Source organism: Teleopsis dalmanni, chromosome X (genome assembly GCF_002237135.1).
Source record: "Teleopsis dalmanni isolate 2A chromosome X, ASM223713v2, whole genome shotgun sequence".
Taxonomy (NCBI): domain Eukaryota; kingdom Metazoa; phylum Arthropoda; class Insecta; order Diptera; family Diopsidae; genus Teleopsis; species Teleopsis dalmanni.
Window position 1 is genome coordinate 79,075,901 of NC_051848.1, and position 18,712 is coordinate 79,094,612.

Genomic DNA, 18,712 nt, shown 5'->3' on the forward strand with positions numbered 1-18,712 from the left:
ATATACTCTTGTGCAATTGGTGGTTCTCGGTTTAGGTCCGCTAACCTCAAATCAGAACCTCGTGTCCGCATCAAGGTCGTGCTCGACATTTAAAATAACAACAACAAGATACCTTTACTTGTTGATTGTATATACTTTCGCTTTTATTGTTTTTGGTTAATTTGTAACCATTAATGTGCGCGTGTGAATACTTTTTCTAACCAGCTATATAGCTAACGTGTGCTAACCATTATAATATATCGTACATCTATATATATATTACATATGTACTATCGTACGTATATACTCTTGTGCAATTGGTGGTTCTCGGTTTAGGTCCGCTAACCTCAAAATAGAATCTCGTGTCCGCATCAAGGTCGTGCTCGACAGTTAAAATAACAACAACAAGATACCTTTACTTGTTGATTGTACATACTTTCGCTTTTATTGTTTTGGGTTAATTTGTAACCATAATGTGCTCGTGTGAGTATTGCTCCTAAACGGTTATATATCTAAAGTGTGCTAACTTTAATAATATCGTACATCTGTACATATATACTATATACTATCGTACGTGTGTACTATTGTGCATTCTATGGTTTTCGGCTTAGGTTCTGCTAAGCGCCAAATAGAACCTCGTGTCCGCATCAAGGTCACGCTGAACAATTACAACAACAACAACAAGTTAACTTGTTGATTACTGGTTAATAGTTGCTTCCAATCAGTAAGTGGGCGGATTCGTCAACGTCGCGTCTGACAACAACCACCGTAAGAGCAGTTCAATTTCGGAAAGTTCGCTGCTGCTATTGTGACTTTTCGACTTCGTCAAATCCCTTGCTGTTCTCAAGTATCTACAATTGTTTCAATGGCAACGGCAGAGCCAACCACTACGGCAGAACTGTCAGAACTAAAACAACAGCGAGCCTCGACGAAAGCGAGCATTTCAAGGATCAAGACGTTCGTCAAAGGAAAGAGTAATTCGCTCTCACAACCAGAACTGAAATGTCGACTAGGTATTTTAGAATCATATTTTAAACAAATCTTAGCTTTTCAGACGTTGATCGAGAAATTAGATGCAACTGACTCAGCTAGAGATGAATTAGAAGACCTATACGTTTCCACCAAAGTATTAATCATGTCTCAACTGCAGGAAGAGGCCCACAATGCATCAGTGCTAGACGTAACAGCAATGATGCCCACCTCAAGTAAAAAATTACCACTGTTAAAATTACCTACATTCAGTGGTAAGTACTCGGATTATAACAATTTTATTAATTCGTTTCTCCAAATCATAGATCGCGAAATATACCTCACAAATATTGAAAAATTTAATCACTTACTGAACTGCCTTACTGGTCAAGCTCTAGAGACAGTACAGGCATTTCCTATTTCGAATGAAAACTATCCAAAGGCTCTGGATAGGCTTAAATCGCGCTATTCCAATAATAGCCTAATCTTCGCCGAAAATATCGCGACACTATTTGATCTACCAGCAGTATCGGGTCAGTCAAGCCAACAACTCCGTAGTCTGGTAAACAATGCATCCGCTTTGTATGGTTCACTCTGTTCGCTAGGTACAGAGAAACAAATATGTGAGGCTCTACTTATCTCGCTAATCATGCAAAAAACGGACGCAATTACACGTAGGAAATGGAATGAATCGCGTAACTTCGACACATTACCCAGTTGGGAAGATTGCTCAAAATTATTGGATAGGCATTGCCAGTTTCTCGAATCACTCGACAGTGGAAACGGCAATCAGTCATCATCACAACGTAAACCTAATAATCTTAACTCCAAGAGTAACAGACGCTCAAAACAATACGCATTTGTTGCATCTACATCCAGCAATTCTTGCTCATTTTGTTCTAGCAATGAACACCTAATACAGAATTGTCATCGTTTTAAGGCACTGGAGGTGGTTCAAAGGTTTGAAAAGGTAAAGAGCCTAAAACTCTGCATAAACTGCTTATCGCCACGCCATCATGTGGTTAATTGCACATCAACGTTTAAATGTAAGGTTTGCGCAAAGCCACATCACACTCTCTTGCATCATTCGCAATTGCCAACGAATATTAAGAGCGCGGGATCATCACGACGCACAGAACACGCTGCTATGCCCAACGACAACGTTGCCAGCCATTCCCATCTTAATATGTCATCGGCCGAGCAAATAATTCTAGCTACTGCATTGGTTTTAGTGAAGGATTCATCGGGAAGTTATCAAGTGGGTAGAGCCTTGCTTGATTCATGCTCTCAGGTCAACTTCATAACGGAGGAGTTTTCAAAGAAGCTTAGTTTAGCAAAACATAAACATCGGTTGCATGTTTCCAGTATTGGTAGTTCGTTGACCAACATAAAGTATCAGACGCTCACATCAATCAAATCTCGTCATTCAAATTTTGAACTTGCTTTAAACTTTGGTATTACGAATCACATCGCATATCAACCAAGTTCTGAAATCGATATATCGTCGTGGAAGGTTCCACCAAATACACCTCTCGCCGATGAGCAATTCTTTAAATCCAAGCGCGTTGATCTTTTGCTTGGAGCTGAAAGTTTCTTTGATATTTTGTCTGTCGGTCAAATCAAACTAGGTGAAAATCTTCCAGTACTTCAAAAAACACTATTAGGATGGATTGTATCTGGCAAGTACAAGGGTCAGCCATTTGCATCACCAGCAGCAAAATGCCTATTATCAGTTGAAGATACAGTCTCCGATCAATTAGAAATGATGTGGAAGATAGAGGAAGTGCAATCGGCTTCAAAATCATGGTCACCAGCACATGTTGCGTGTGAGTCATTATATCGTGAAACGGTTCACCAAAATGCGATGGGAAGAATTGTCGTTCGGTTACCATTCAAAGATTCACCAGATTGTCTTGGTTTGACACACAATATCGCCTTGCGCCGTTTTTATTCTGTAGAACGGCGATTGTCATCTAATCGTGCACTGAAGCAAGACTATCAAGAATTCATGAAACAATATCGAGAGCTCGGACACATGACGCGTGTTGAGACTCCGAAAACCAACGAACCTCATTATTATATCCCTCATCATTGTGTTTTAAAACCGTCGAGCACTTCGACCAAGCTGAGGGTGGTTTTTGATGCGTCATGTTCAACAACTTCGCAACGTTCATTAAATGATATTCTACTGGTCGGCCCGACAATTCAGCCGGAGTTATATTTGTTGCTACTTCAATTTCGTTTGCACCGATATGCCTTGACGGCTGACATTGTTAAGATGTACCGACAGATACTGATAGATGAACCAGATCGAAAATTCCAATATATTTTTTGGCGAGATACGGAGTCCGATCCTGTTAGTACTTACGAGTTGAATACAGTCACTTATGGTACTGCATCAGCACCTTTCCTAGCAACCAGGAGTTTGCAGTATTTGGCGGACAAATTTGAAACACAATACCCAATAGGCGCTGCACTCATTAAATCATCGTTCTTTGTCGACGACTTCTTAGGTGGAGCAGATTCCATTGATCAACTCACCAATATCAGACATCAGTTAACGGCCATTCTACAGAAGGGTTGCTTCGATCTTGACAAATGGCATTCAAACCATCATGACTTCATCAGCGATACTACAACAAAGAGTTTGAATCTTGATACAGATACAGTCACCAGCGCTCTAGGCATCAAGTGGCACCAAATGCAAGATGTTTTCCTATTTTCGTTTAATGCACAACCAGGTCATATTGTAACAAAACGCACCATCTTATCCCTTGCGTCTTCATTATTCGACCCGCTTGGATTACTAGCACCGATCATACTCGTAGCCAAAATTATGATGCAAGAATTGTGGCTTTTGCGTGTGGACTGGGACGAGTCAGTCCCTCAAAATCTTCACTCAGCTTGGAAAACATTTATTCAAGATCTTACAACGCTTTCATCGGTTAAGGTGCCGAGGTACTGCCTATCCATAAACTATCAACAGGTTGATGTACACGGTTTCTGTGACGCTTCAATACGCGCATATGGTTGCTGTATATTTCTCCGATCACAAAACACATCAGGTAAGGTGACGGTCAGGCTATTCACTGCAAAATCCCGTGTGGCACCTATAAAGCGGAAGTCGCTACCTAAACTAGAACTCTGTGGTGCCTTACTTCTTGCCAAACTGTATCAGAAGGTCCAACCAATATTTGCGCAATTTAAGGGTGAAACGTTTTTTTGGACTGATTCACAGATTGTATTACATTGGTTGAAGCAGCACTCATCAACCCTGTCTGCATTCGTTGGCAATCGAGTAGCGGAAATTCAAGATATTACCGCAAATGGGCAATGGAGACACGTTCCTACCCAATCCAACCCGGCAGATGTTGTGTCGCGCGGCTGTAACATCCGCCAATTATCAGAGTCTTGTTGGTTTACGGGGCCGGAATTTTTGTTACTCGCTGATAAATACTGGCCGCATTTGAAATGTCACAACCTGGATATGGAAGAAGTCAATAAAGAGACGCGAAAGGTTGTATTCGTTAACACAAATGAAGACAACTACGTATTACAGGTATTGTCAAGATATAGTTCATACACTAAGATGCTACGAGTAATAGCGCAGGTACAGCGTTTTTATCATGTAACCAAGAATAAATTGAAGAACGGAGAATGTACCCTCCAACCTATTCAGCTACAAAAGGCATTGCACTGTATTATTTGGGTCATCCAACAGCAATTCTTCGAAATTGATATACAACGCCTACAACGAGGGAACCCAGCCAAAGGTACATTAAAGCATCTAAATCCCTTCCTGGACAATGTATTCGGTTATCAATTACTAAAGGTGGGAGGTCGCCTCGAGCTGAGTGACATCTCAGTAGGCCAACGTCACCCTATTTTGTTGCCGAAGGGCTGTTATTTTGTGGAACTTTATGTTCGGCATATACACTTGTGCAACTATCATGCAGGCGCAAAAGCACTAATTGCCCTTACTCGACTAAACTTCTGGATAATTAATATTCGAGAAATTGCACGCCGAGTCGTGCACTCGTGTATTCACTGCGTGCGTTATAAACCCAAACTACTTAATCAAATGATGGGTAATCTCCCAATCGAACGCCTCACTCCAAGCCGTCCATTCGCGCGTACTGCGGTAGATTTTTGCGGTCCGATATTAACGTATCTCCGAATTCGGGGACGGGTTCCATATAAGACCTATATAGCCGTGTTCGTTTGTTTGTCTACAAAGGCAGCTCATCTAGAAGCCGTGTCAGACTTATCTACGGAGGCATTTATTGCAGCACTGAAAAGGTTAATCGGTAGACGAGGGTTACCATCAGACATCTATTGCGATAACGCCACAAACTTCGTTGGGGCTAACAACAAACTAGCAGAGTTAAAAAGGATGTTTTTCGAGAAGTCTAATCAAGTGATGCTGCAGACCTTTTGCAGCAACCAATTCATAAATTTCAATTTTATACCGCCCCGAGCACCTCACTTTGGAGGTCTATGGGAAGCGGCTGTAAAAAGCGCGAAAGGCCATCTGTATCGAACACTATCAAATACTCGATTCACCTTTGAGGAGCTTGGAACAGCACTGATTGAAATCGAAGCCATCTTAAATTCGCGACCAATCACACCTCATTCTTGTGACCCGAGCGATTACGAAGCGCTAACGCCGGCACATTTTCTTATCGGTGGGCCGCTCAAAACTTTATCTGAACCAAGTCCTCAGTATGAAGCTGCTTCATTAATTGATAAATGGTCTCGTATAACCGCGGTCAAACATCACTTCTGGCGCAGATGGTCTAGAGACTATCTGAATGAGCTGCAGATACGCACCAAATGGACAGAAGAACAATCTAACATCACCGAGGGGGCTCTGGTTATAATCCATGAAGACAATATGCCTCCACTACGCTGGTTGATGGGCCGAATCGTGCATTGCATCAGGGGTCCAGATAATTTGGTTCGTGTTGTTGATGTGCAAACCCCAAAAGGAGTAATACGCCGTCCAATCCACAAACTCGCACTATTACCAATTGAAAATCCTTTCAAGGGGGGCGGGATGTTAGAGCGGTTAAAGTCAAATTGTTAATATTGTAGGATTCTGTAGAATTATTAATTGATGTGTTATATGATTTATATATTATAATTTATTATATTTTAATCTATTGTAAATCATATTGTATAATTAAATTATTATAATTAATATATTATATAATTCATATATATATATAATATTTTATATGGTTAATATATGGTTAATTAATTTACCTAACTAACCCTGTATAAGATGTAATCAAACCAACGGTTCTAAGTCTTGTTTTATTGCCTTTTGTTTTTTTGCGCTCGAGATGAGCAAATTTTATTGTTATATTTTTTGGCTGCAAGTAAACTCCGTTGGTTTGATTCTGTCTCTTGTTTTTCGATCGCGAACGTGTCAACACACGGGTACACATAAAAAAGTGATTAAACAATCAATAACCGAAATTGTATAAATTCAATTGTATAAATTAAATGAAATCAAAACCCAATTATAAAAACGTTTATAATTTACATTGTGTTAAAGAAATTGAAATAAAGATCATAAAACCCAATTATAAAAACGCTTATAATTTACAGACATATTTTACCCAATAAAGTCAAAAAAATAACACAGTAGTTGTATGTATAAATGTTTTATTTTGTTAATAACTTAAGAATTGTACTCAGATTTAATTTATATTAGATCAATTATTACATTAGATATTAGACAATAAATAAAAAATTTCTAACTATTAACCAAATTAAAAATCTTAACACAGCCTCTCCATTATTTAATGTACATTGCTTAAAAGGATGAGAAACTTCATTAATTAATTTAATATAATAAGAATTACATTTACCTAAAAATTTGTACGATTGAAATTTATTTGAAAAAACAGTATTAATGTCTTGACCTATCACATAAAAGTCATTAGTCGATTCATAAAATATTGTTATTATAATACATATAATATTGTTCCACATCGTACGTGACTACCTTGATCATTTATTATACCTTTGTTAGATAAGCTATTGACTTCATACCCAATAGTAAAGTTTGTGAATTTGAAAAACAGTCCTCTCAAAGTAGCTTATTCTTTACAATGTGAAGACTTTCGTATTCACAATGAGTCCCTGCTTACACGCAATTCCGACCTTCCAGTTATCTCTTGGTGTCTTCCGCCTTTTCTCAATCCTTTCCTTGATTCTCCTTTTGAATTTCGTGAACTTCAGCTTGTGCTTGCAAACACCAAATCTAACAAAGCTTCAGGTAACGACAGTATTCCTTATGAGTTCTACAAAAATGCTCCTGTTGGTTTCCTTAACGAGTTACTTACGCTATATAATTATATATTCCTTCACGGTGTCATACCTTCTTCGTTTTTAAAATCGATAATTCAACCCATGTTTAAAAAAGGAGATCCCAATATAGTTACTAATTATCGTGGATTATCATTGCTGGACTCTATATATAAAATATTTACTGGTATACTACTTTCGCGTATGAATAGCTGGGTTGAGCTCAATAATATATTAAATGAATACCAAGCTGGATTCCGCAGATCTTACTCAACTGTTGATAATATTTTTAATCTAACCTCTATTCTACAATTAAATTTAAGTAACAATAAAAAAACATATGCCTTTTTTGTGGATTTTTCATGTGCATTTGACACTATACTCAGGAATGCCTTATTTTTCAAATTAGCTTCTTTAGGTTTGTCTCATAAGTTTTTGAGCACACTGATGAAACTATACTCGAACACCAGCAGTTGCGTAAGAGACGGTAATCTTGTATCTTCTTCATTTAAAGTTACTCAAGGTGTAGAACACGGATGTCTGCTCAGCCCGATTTTGTTCTCCCTATACTTAAATGATCTGCATGACTTTTTAACGGGTGGAGTACCTATTAACTCAACTAATATAAAAGAGTTTTTGTATGCTGATGATGTGGTTCTACTTGCGGATTCACCTGATGTATTGCAAATTATGATACATGATTTATTAATGTATTGTTCACAATGGGGTCTTATCGCGAATCTAGATAAATCTAAGATAATGATTTTCAGAAAAGGTCCTAGAGTAAGTAAATTCGTTGTCGTGGAAATTTGGGGAAAGGCAAGTAGAAATTGTCAATGAATATAAATATCTCGGAATATTAATTACGTATAACCTTTCCTACAATAAACATTTGACTTCTAAACTCTCCTTAGGTAAAAGTGCATTTAACTCGACATGGGCAAAGTATTTGTCTAATCCTAAAATAACTTTTAAAAATAAATTGAAAATTTTCTACTCGGCAGCACGTTCGATTGTATTTTACGGTGCCCAAGTTTGGGGTTACAAACACTATGATCAAGTGGAAAAACTTTTTAGATTTTTTATAAAAAAGATACTATTTCTACCCACTAACACCCCCAACTATATGCTCCACTTAGAAACGGGTTTACCGACGCAGTTCCTAGACACAATACAAATACATTTCGCATATGTAAGAAAAATTCTTAATCTCCCCCCCACAAGGCTTCCTCGAATATTAGCGGAACTTATAATTAGTAAAGGTATATATTGGGCCAAAGATTGGAAAAATATGTGTTTAGAACTGGGTGTTTCAATAACCAGTTTTAGGAGAATGGACCTTAAATTATTGCACAAAAATATTATAACTTTATATGAACGGAGGGAACTCGATTCTTTTGTAACGAATGCTAGGTCGGGATCTCATGACATGTACCCACAGCTACAATATGACATTATGCATAATTTTTATTTCGAAAACACTCAGCACATATCGAGCCTACTTTTTAAATGTAGAGGCAGTCTTTTTAATCTGAACGATAGAGAGTTTAATACATCTGATCGTGATTGTTCTATATGTAATCGTCATGAAATAGAAAATATATGTCATATTATTGGTGTATGTCCAATTTTCAGAGAACAAAGGCGTAGTTTTTTTGATAAAGCACTTCTGTCTGAAGAAGAAGTGAAAATCTTATTAAACGGTAGCAATATTTATAAACTGTATAATTTTATGAAAAGTGTTTTGAGTTACAGAAAATTAATTATTGAAGAATTTATATAAATAATAATGTTAATATTATGCACCTTCTTTTGTATGTCAATCTGACACACAACAAATATGTTATTGTCAATTTAGATTTTAAGTAAAATACTATAATTTTTGTAAGTGCTGTATGAATTTTTTTTGAATCAATAAATAATAATAATAATAATAATAATAGTAAAGTTTGTGCATGAGTTTGAATAAAAATTGAACTAAATTAGATCAATTTGTGCAACACATTTAAGATTAGATATATCCATTTGAAAAAATTATTTCCTAATGTATGTGATGCTAATGTAAGAGAATGCTTTATAGCTAATGTCTATGGAATATTTTTCCTTGAAGTAATAACATTTGCATATTTTTCTAAGAATGCGTCCCTTCCCTTCAAATCACAACTTGAATGATGCACGGAAAATAATTTTCTGTTCCTTTTGTTCCTTTCACTGGCTGTATAAATATCGAAGAGAGAAAAATGTGCTATAGGTCCCAAAGTGTGATTGACTACACGGCACTTTTCCGGAAAACTGCTAATCGAAAAAAAAACATTTTTGCACGGAATATTTTTAACTTAAAATAAGACCTTTCCGAAAATTTCACCATAAAATTCCAAGCATGAATTTGCTTGGTACTTAATGGGTTAAGATTAGCTATAATTTACTGAAACGAATTGAAGGACTGTATTTATACACACGAATATCATTATTAATTCATCAAGACTGTTTTTTAATCTTGTAACATTAATATTTTTTTCAAATTACAGAATTCATTAAAAACCGGGCCTATCTGTACGCTAAATAGAACTCGTAAGGTACTGAACACCTTAAGGAGAAGGTAACTTAAATAAAAAAAATTTCTAATGACTTCACTTGTTTATATATGTATAACATAAATAAATTATAGATATGTGTTTCAGTGACTCAGTGATTGTATGATATTCACAAGTTCATTCAATATAAAATTTAAAAAATGACAAAAAAAAACATATTGTGAATTAAATAATTAAATTAAAAGTCATTTCTATTTAGCTTTTGTTTATTTAAATTTTATTAATTAATTAATTTATTCACGTCTATACACAGGTACAAAATAATAATCTGCTTAAAAAAATAAAATGTTTATCAACGAAATCGACTTACTGTAACTGTTTTAATATTTAGTTGATAAACAATTCCATCCAACTTCCAACAGCCGATCATTATAGCTAGCAAACAAATTTATAAATCTTAATATTATGTATGTTATTATATATATTTACATATTGTTTTGCTCATATACAACTTGTGTGCTTGTGTGTTTAGCACCTACCACTAGTTTTTAATTAGCGAATCGTTAGCTTAAAATTGTATTGGACGAGTTCCAGAATAATCCGTGTGTACTTTAAGAGCAGTCGAGTGGTGAGATAGCATTACGGGTGTCAGCTGTTTCAACATGGTATGTACATCTCGGAAACTGTAACATTAAATATTATTACTTGCTTTGCATATATAAGCCTAACAAAATTTTTGGTTCCTCCAGAGTTGCCATCCGAAGTTGTGCTTGTTTTATGTTGTTCTTTTGCGAGAAGCTTACAAAAGAAAAGACCTATTGTCAATGTTAATGTTCAGTTCAGGCTCAGTTAGTCGGTACGTACTATTTTAGGGGCATATTTGCTGGTATGTACTGCTGCTATTTTATCCATTAGCAATATGTCTGAAACTCCCCAAAATTCATATTCATTTGCATTAGCACTGCTGATTCGAATCATAAATAAATATTAATATTGATTATTAATATTCATTTCTAAACATATTGATTAATTATATTTGAATTTTCGAGCGAGCTCCTTCAGTTGGAATAAAGAATCATATTACTGACATAATAATAAAGTTTTACCATCTATTGCATACTAGTCCCGAATTATAAGTCAGCCTTTAAGTGTTTTAACATTTTTTATATTTACAGAATATTGGTTTATTGTGTGGTCTAAATGTGGACTTCGATTACCTAGGTGTGGAGGACAGCGGATTAAATAGTTTTTTGGTATTTTATGAAATGTTCTCTCCAGTTAGCCAAACAGTTTTACAAATAGATGTGATGGACCAAGCAGATAACACAACTCACTATCAAATGGGATTTGATATAGTTGTTATTGGATATATAAAATGTATTAGAGAGAAAATATATTATTAACAAAAGTTTATAATAACTAAAGTATGTTCTCATTTTAAAATAATCAAATGTACTTTTAAACAGATATATCAAATATGACTTCTGAAAAATTTATTTAAATGATTTAATCAAACGATGTTATTGTAACGAAAAAGATACCGAAACAATTGCAACAGAGAACTTTCACGCCGCTCTCACCACGTTAAATTAAATACCTTGAAAACTGTACATGTTGTACAGATAATCCAATGACATCAAAACGACACCCTAAAAACAATTACCAACGCTCCATGGTATGTCCGTAATTGCGACCTTCATAGTGACTTGCATGTTCTGACATTTGCTGAAATAATCACTCTTCAGGCTGAAGCACATAAAGAAGATTTGAAGTTCACTGCAACACAGAAGCCTCATCACTATTTCAAACAAAAGACCTCACACGACGGCTTAAAAGAACAAAACCGTCTGATTAAACTAATTAAATTATATATTGACCATTATACTATAATATTATAGATAATTATTATAGTCGATAATATCAACTATTTTAAGTCCCCGATATAAAAATATTACTAATTAGTTCTTATATATAACTAGGCGCAATTGAATAAATAATAAAAAATAGAAATTAAGATTATGTTGTTCTCTTATCTTTTGTAATAGCCCACTTATACCAGGTATAGGATGCTTTCTAGATGACTTGATATCTCACACTTTAGTTGTATGCAATTTAACTATTTTATTTAAATTTTATAATATTTATTATAGAATTAAATCCAATAATAATATTCCTCATTAAAATTCTGTTGTTCATACACAAAAATAAGACGAAATTCTTGAGCCATATATGTGGTTAATCCAAAAAAGTACGCAATATTTCTTAATGTCTTTTGTCATTTATACAAATATATATTCAGTTTTTAACTTATTAAAGCTTTTTTACATAAAAATTTCTATTTTATACAACTTTACTTAGTTACTTTACTTAATTATCTATTGTCCGATATTATTTTTGATATTTTTATTGCCTTCCTGAAAAAAACCCTTAGCTCAACTTAGCTTAGCTTTTTCCTCTACTCTTATCTTTTTCTTCTCTAATCTTTGCTTTCTTTTCATTGCTGTATCTATCCTATTAAATCACTTTATCCACATATATATCACAAACTAAAATTTTATTTATTGTGTCAAAATTTAATTGTAATTCTTCTTAAGTTTGGTATTCAACATGTACAAATAAGGGCAGTTGTTACTAATAAGTTATCATATATTTTAATATTAAATATAACACTAAGTTGGAAATGCATTCAATTGTAAATTGAAATCATTATTAAATAGGTTGACTATAGTTATTATGTCCATTTAAGATTTATCAAAATATGTATACCGGATATTATATGCTGTGTTATGTTAACAGTCACTGTCCGCACTTTCGCCGGTGTTATGAAAATTGGTTCAGTTATTATGTTTCAATTCGTTTTTATTGAAAGAAACTATTCGATCAATACTTAATTTAAATTGTGTGATACCTAATGTTAATAAATATAAGTCTTCAGTCCGCTTTCATATTGTAAAAATATTTTAGATGCTTTTTAAGAGGTGGTCTGAAATCTAATCGAAGTCCTCAGAAAAGTAAGCCAATGCAGACTGCAAATGTTCGTCCTCCTTACTTTTGTGGCAAGAATTATTGAAGGGAATATTTAATTAATTGTCATATCTGATATCTTAATGGTTGTTTTTTTTATCCAGGAAAGAAAAATTTTTTTGTAGATGTCTACATATTGTTTAAATGTTCTTCAAGAAGATTTCAAAACCTTTAAATTGCAAATATACCGAAAAATCTTAAGAATTCTATGGGCTGCTCACAAAAGTAACATTACCGTGCTTGAGCACTGCCATGCAAATACCAGACTTACAAAAATAATCCCCAAAGCATGTCTTAGGTCACGTAGCATGACCACTATAGTTATAGTTTAATAAATCTGAACGGAAAACGAAAAGTTCACGGAAACAGAAAACAGTCAAATGTAGTCTTTAATCGGAATAATGTTGATCGAAAAGATATATATATTGCTTGGTTGAAGAAAGTAGTACGTCGCAAAGAATAATAATCAATTTAGTTACGCCACTAAGTTCTGTCAGTGGTTCAAGGGAACCTTCTTCTGGTTAAAGAAGACAAAACTTATATTGTTAGTATTATAGTCAAATTATTCAGATTTATTTTTTTTTGTTAAGTGTTTAAGTACTATATGTCACTTAATATGCTTTGTTTTAAAAACTAACTTAGTGACTAAAAATATATTCATTACAGTATTATTTATTGAGAACTACAGTATAAGATAAAATAATTTATACGTAATACATGTATTAAAATTTTGATTTATCAATTAATCTTTGACATACTAACGCAGATATATTGGCAAATTTTTGCATATACATTGGGCCATTAAACAAACAGTAACAGAAAATAAATGTAACATTTATTTCAAAGATACAAGGATCTATAAAGGTGGACAACAATAAAAGATAAAAAAAATTTGAAATATAATAAGGATAACTAAATATAGTAATTATATAAAATAATATTTATTAAATATAATAATTAATTAAAAATAATAGGAGCACTAAATCAGTTCAATTATTCGTAATTTTTTGAAAATTCTAGAGTTATATGGGCTTCTTGTTAACCGTTCCACGTCTTAACTGATTGAATAAAAATATAATCTGTTGGTGGAAAAACTCCACACATTAAGTGTGGAGTATTTTTTGGAATACTTATGGTGCTAGTAATTAAAAATGAGTAAATTCAGTTTTTCCAAATGTATTTCTCAAGAAGCCCGCCTGACTAGTTCATATGTGCCACAGCTCCTACCGATATGTTTTTGACTAGGAACCCAGAGAAGATAAATTTTCAATTGAGTCTACATTTTTTTCAGAGGTGTGTAACAGTCAAAAATCGTACTAAATATAATTTTATCTGAATTATTTGAGTTCGTATTATTCGAGTTTAATATGGTATGGTATAATTCACTTCAATTAATTGCTTATTTTCTTTAATGGTTGGCATTTTTGGAATTCACGGATTAAGACTTTCTTGTCAATCATCAAGTTTTTTATTTTATTTGTTAAAACAGTTTAGCAACTTCTTATTTCGTAGTTAGAAGAGTTCGAACAGAAACGAAAAGACAACAACCGAAATTTAGTTAATTTATTGAAATTTCGGTTTCGAGTATTTTCAAGTATTCATCATCATTTTCCAGATATTTTTTAAGTGACAGTAACCAAAGCATTTGCAATGCTTAAATTAAAACTAGCTTATAAAATATGGATTAATATGGAAACAAAAGTTCAACGAATTGAAAGATATTTCTAATGGTGGCCATTACGGCTACAGTGTTTAGATAGCGCTGTAGTAAACGCTTGGAAACTAAATTGCTTTGTCGCTGCATCTACCAACACAAAACCGATGCCTCAGTTAGACTTCAAGAATTTCATTGCCAGAAACCTTCTTCTTGTATCAGAGAACTCAATCTGCATTACAGAAGCTACCGCTTACGATGATTTGAAAAAGGAAAGTCACAGTACAGTAGAAGATGTTTATCTTCCGGAAAGTTTACTACGTGTAAGCGGTATGGACGCTCCCATAAAAACTCAAAATCGTCAACGGTGTATTGTTTGTACACCAAAACCCACAGTTTTTGCCTGTAAAAAGTTTTATATAAATGGTCATGTAGAAAGCTGCTTCAAAATTTTCCATGAGTACAAATAATATTAGATTGATCGTAGACAACGACGCAAGTGAGCTTATTTCTTTTCACATAATGCAAAACATATTTAATAATTTAAATATATTTTTTGATAAAAAAATATTGGAAAAGCATGACTCGAGTCGAAAGTGGTATTTATTTTGGTAATAATGTCAATATGCAAACAATTGTACGTGAAAATCATAGGAATCCTTTTTCAATAGATAATAATCAAGTGGATACGCCTGACAGGAATGAAGTTGCATTTTTTTATAACATGATCCGGATAACTTGGGAGTTATAATGACGAATGAAGTCAATAATTTAACTTGTACGTTAGTTCATGCTATTAACTATGGAGCTATTGTGACTTAATACATGGTTAGGCGATTGAAGTGTTGCCAACTATACGCAGGTATATCTGTTAAACTGTTGTTGTTTATTATGTATTATTATTATTTATTATTTATTATTTATTATTTATTATTATTTATTATGTTTATAATGTATTCATAAGAATGGCAGCTTTTTATATTATTTATAAGCTAATATAAGCATTTGCGTCTTAGTTTTATAGAGTAAAAGTTATTCAAAATGAAATAAATAAAATTCACGTCGTAGTGGTAATCAAACGGCTAAAAAACTGAAAATATCTTAGCGAAGAATCCGACGCATATTTCAAAATGACCTTAAAGTACTCAAGGTGTCACCAAAGCAACAAAAAGTTGGACTCCAAAGAGCAAAGGAGTTGCTACGCTTGCACAAACGTGGTGAATTTCCAAACATTGTGTGCTGTGGTGAGAATAATTTCCCCATTGAGGCGTTCACTCTCAAAATGATCGTGTTTACTTAACTGAACGCACCGTCGTTCACTGCCATTTGTGACTACGAATCGGAAATAACCGAAATCATTTTCTATAGTATGGCCACTGTAACCGCCTATTCGCTGATCCGCCAATCCTTTTCATCGAGCCTGACTTATTATCGGGATAATATTCGGTCACATTTCGGTCCGAGACCATGGACGTTCGAACAAGACTTGGCACCGTCTCATAAAATTCGTGTTAACCAAGAATGATTAAAAAATCATCACACAAAAATACACTTCATTTCGTCCTTACAATGGCTTTCGAATTCAACAGATACAAATCTGATGGATTATTCCATCTGAACCACTTCGCTGAGCAAGATGATTACTAAAAAATGCGCCAGTATGGATTTGCTAAATAAAGCCATTGTTCAGGAGTACGCCAAAATATCGGTAAAATACATTCGGGAAGCAAACAACCAATTTTTTAACCGAAAACGAAATTTTTGTGTTTTGAATCAATAAACACACAAACAAGATATGGGCGCTTGAATAGGTAACATTTCAATCGCCTAACCCTGTATATCTTCTTAAGCAGTTTCGGTTCTGTTCTGTTTTTATTAAGCAAAAAATAGAGTATATATTATTTCAAATGGAATAATTAAAAATTGAAAATAGCTGCAAAATTTTTTATTTTTATTGTCACTATGTTACGACAATAATTTATATGAAATTTTATTATAAATAATTGTAAATAATAAATAAATTATTGTAAATAATAACTACTGGTTATACCTAAAATGCGTGGCCGGAAATAGAAATAAAAAAAATATAGACTTATCGCTTTATACTTTTTTAATTACGGATTTACTTTAATTGGTTCCAAAGCAGAATCTATAAAATATCTATGCAAAAGCGCTCATAATATTTCAATTTGTTGACCAACAAAATTAGAATAATTTGAAACGAATATTCTGTTTGGGATAATAATAGAGTTCAAGCGTTTGAGAACAATACCTAAATATTTCTCTTCGACACTTTGCTTCATAGCACCAATATTTTAGCAATACTCATATAGCATTTTAAGGTACTTTTTTCCATGCAAACACTAAAATTTGACCTGTGTTGTTCAGTTACATTAAAACTAATAAGATCAATAAGTCGATTATGTTAACCATGAATTTCACGCAGTTCAATGGTGTAAATTTTTCAATGGTAATTTCATCAAACATATAATACTGGCACATTTCGAAATATACATATATTTTGTATAAATACTTTTCATTTTTCAGATCACATCACAAATATTCCATTTTGCCACTTTACAGATTTATCCAATAAATGTAATATAATGACAAATATTTTTAAAATAATTTATATAATACTTATTTGCACAACTCACCCACCAACCAGCAAGGAAGGACTAAGCCCCAAGCACCAAGCACCAAATAACAAATATCAATAACAAGGAAGTAGGCTGCTCAATGCTGCTTCTTCGGTTGCATGGCCGGTCACAATCATTGGCTATTAAGCCACTTTCGACTTGGTTTAATAATGAAGGAAAGTGGCGAAAGAGAAACTGCAAATATTGTTACCGTTTCCATACGTAACGCTTAAAAGGCCACTGAACTAAAGTTAAGTACCGAATAAGTTAAGCGGAATGTCAAGAAAACCTTGTAGATCTCCATAAATATGTATGCCAACAGGAACGAGTGTATTTAAAAAGGATGTAGGATTGTGTGATTCTGCGTTTGTCTGCAATTGTCTGTTATACGACGAGACTCAAGTGTCGATTAAACTTTTGAATTGACACTTGACATAAAACGTTTTAAGCTTATTACAGCATCAAATGTACATTTCTCCATTTAAATTACGAAAGGACGACTATGAATTTATTTGAAAAAAAAAGAAAAAGCAGAAGGAATTGATAAAATGAAAGAATAACTATAAGTTTAAGGATTTCTTATAAGGCAATGGAAATATAGAAACCCTAAATATTTATGTCAATTAAAGCTACAATAAGTGACTGAAATTTAATTGATCTTTTACTGATGAAAATAATCTATTTCAATTATTTAAATTGAAAGTTTATATATAATATGTATACAATTTTTGGTTACCCATAAAGTAAATTTATAATATTTTGGTAACGTATATAAAATACCTCTTATCTCACTTAGTTTTATTTTCACAATTAAAGTTCACAACGTTCAAGCTGAGTTATTTAGCTGTATTTTAAAATATTTGATTGAAATATTAAAATAAAAGTAATTTTTTTTATTAATAAACAGAAATTAAATTGAAAACTTTAAATTTGAATAACCCAATAAGAATAAGGCTACAAGAAGACTATTTAAGATACCATGGTATATTACAACAACAGACATACTTAGAGATTTAATGCTCGACTCAGTGAAAAAATATGTCAGGGACAGAGCCCTTAAATTATTCACAGAAGTCGATACGCTGCCCAACCCCAACCCAACAAACCTCAAGTCCACCACAGGACGCACAGGAAAATATGCTAACCTACGGTCTATCATCAATTAAAAAATAAAGGAACCCCCAGCCACAAAAGAGTAAGACCTTAACAACAACAACATAACAAAAAACAAGACTTAATAGTATAAACTAGGAACCGAATATAATAGTTATTTCAAGAAAAGCCGTAAAAAAAAGTTGTCTAAACTTATATTTTAGTATATAGTTATCATTCTAACAACTTTTATCCCTAATATTATGCATGCTTTTTATATATCAACATTTTAAAATAAAACTCAAAAAATAATAATAAAATTTATATATATACTTTATATTATATTTCTCAAAAATATATATTTTATGTGCCTTTTATTTTTTCGCGCAAAAGTATGTCTTAAAATTCTGCTTTTTTATTTTAAAACGCACAAATAACTGTTACTTTTGCGTTATAAATATAAAAATCATGAATAACTGGCAATGTCTGCCGAATATTTTTAAAAC

The 18,712-nt window shown here is 33.2% G+C and overlaps 1 protein-coding gene across 1 annotated transcript; it reads left to right on the forward strand.

Moving 5' to 3' along the window:
- Window positions 1-1,114: 1,114 nt before the first annotated feature.
- LOC119688595 lies at window positions 1,115-9,801 on the forward strand. Its single transcript, XM_038103268.1, has 4 exons — window positions 1,115-1,184; window positions 1,275-2,537; window positions 2,613-6,006; window positions 9,792-9,801. Exons 1-4 carry the CDS (start codon window positions 1,115-1,117, stop codon window positions 9,799-9,801), a joined length of 4,737 nt encoding a protein of 1,578 aa, XP_037959196.1.
- Window positions 9,802-18,712: the final 8,911 nt, after the last annotated feature.

Excerpts from the sequence above, each read along its gene's own strand:
- LOC119688595 (XM_038103268.1), top strand. The coding sequence starts at position 1,115 with ATGTCTCAACTGCAGGAAGAGGCCCACAATGCATCAGTGCTAGACGTA. Across the intron at positions 1,185-1,274 it reads AGCAATGATGCCCACCTCAA|ATCGCGAAATATACCTCACA; the intron begins GTAAAAAATTAC and ends TCCAAATCATAG. Across the intron at positions 2,538-2,612 it reads TCTTTTGCTTGGAGCTGAAA|GATGGATTGTATCTGGCAAG; the intron begins GTTTCTTTGATA and ends AAACACTATTAG.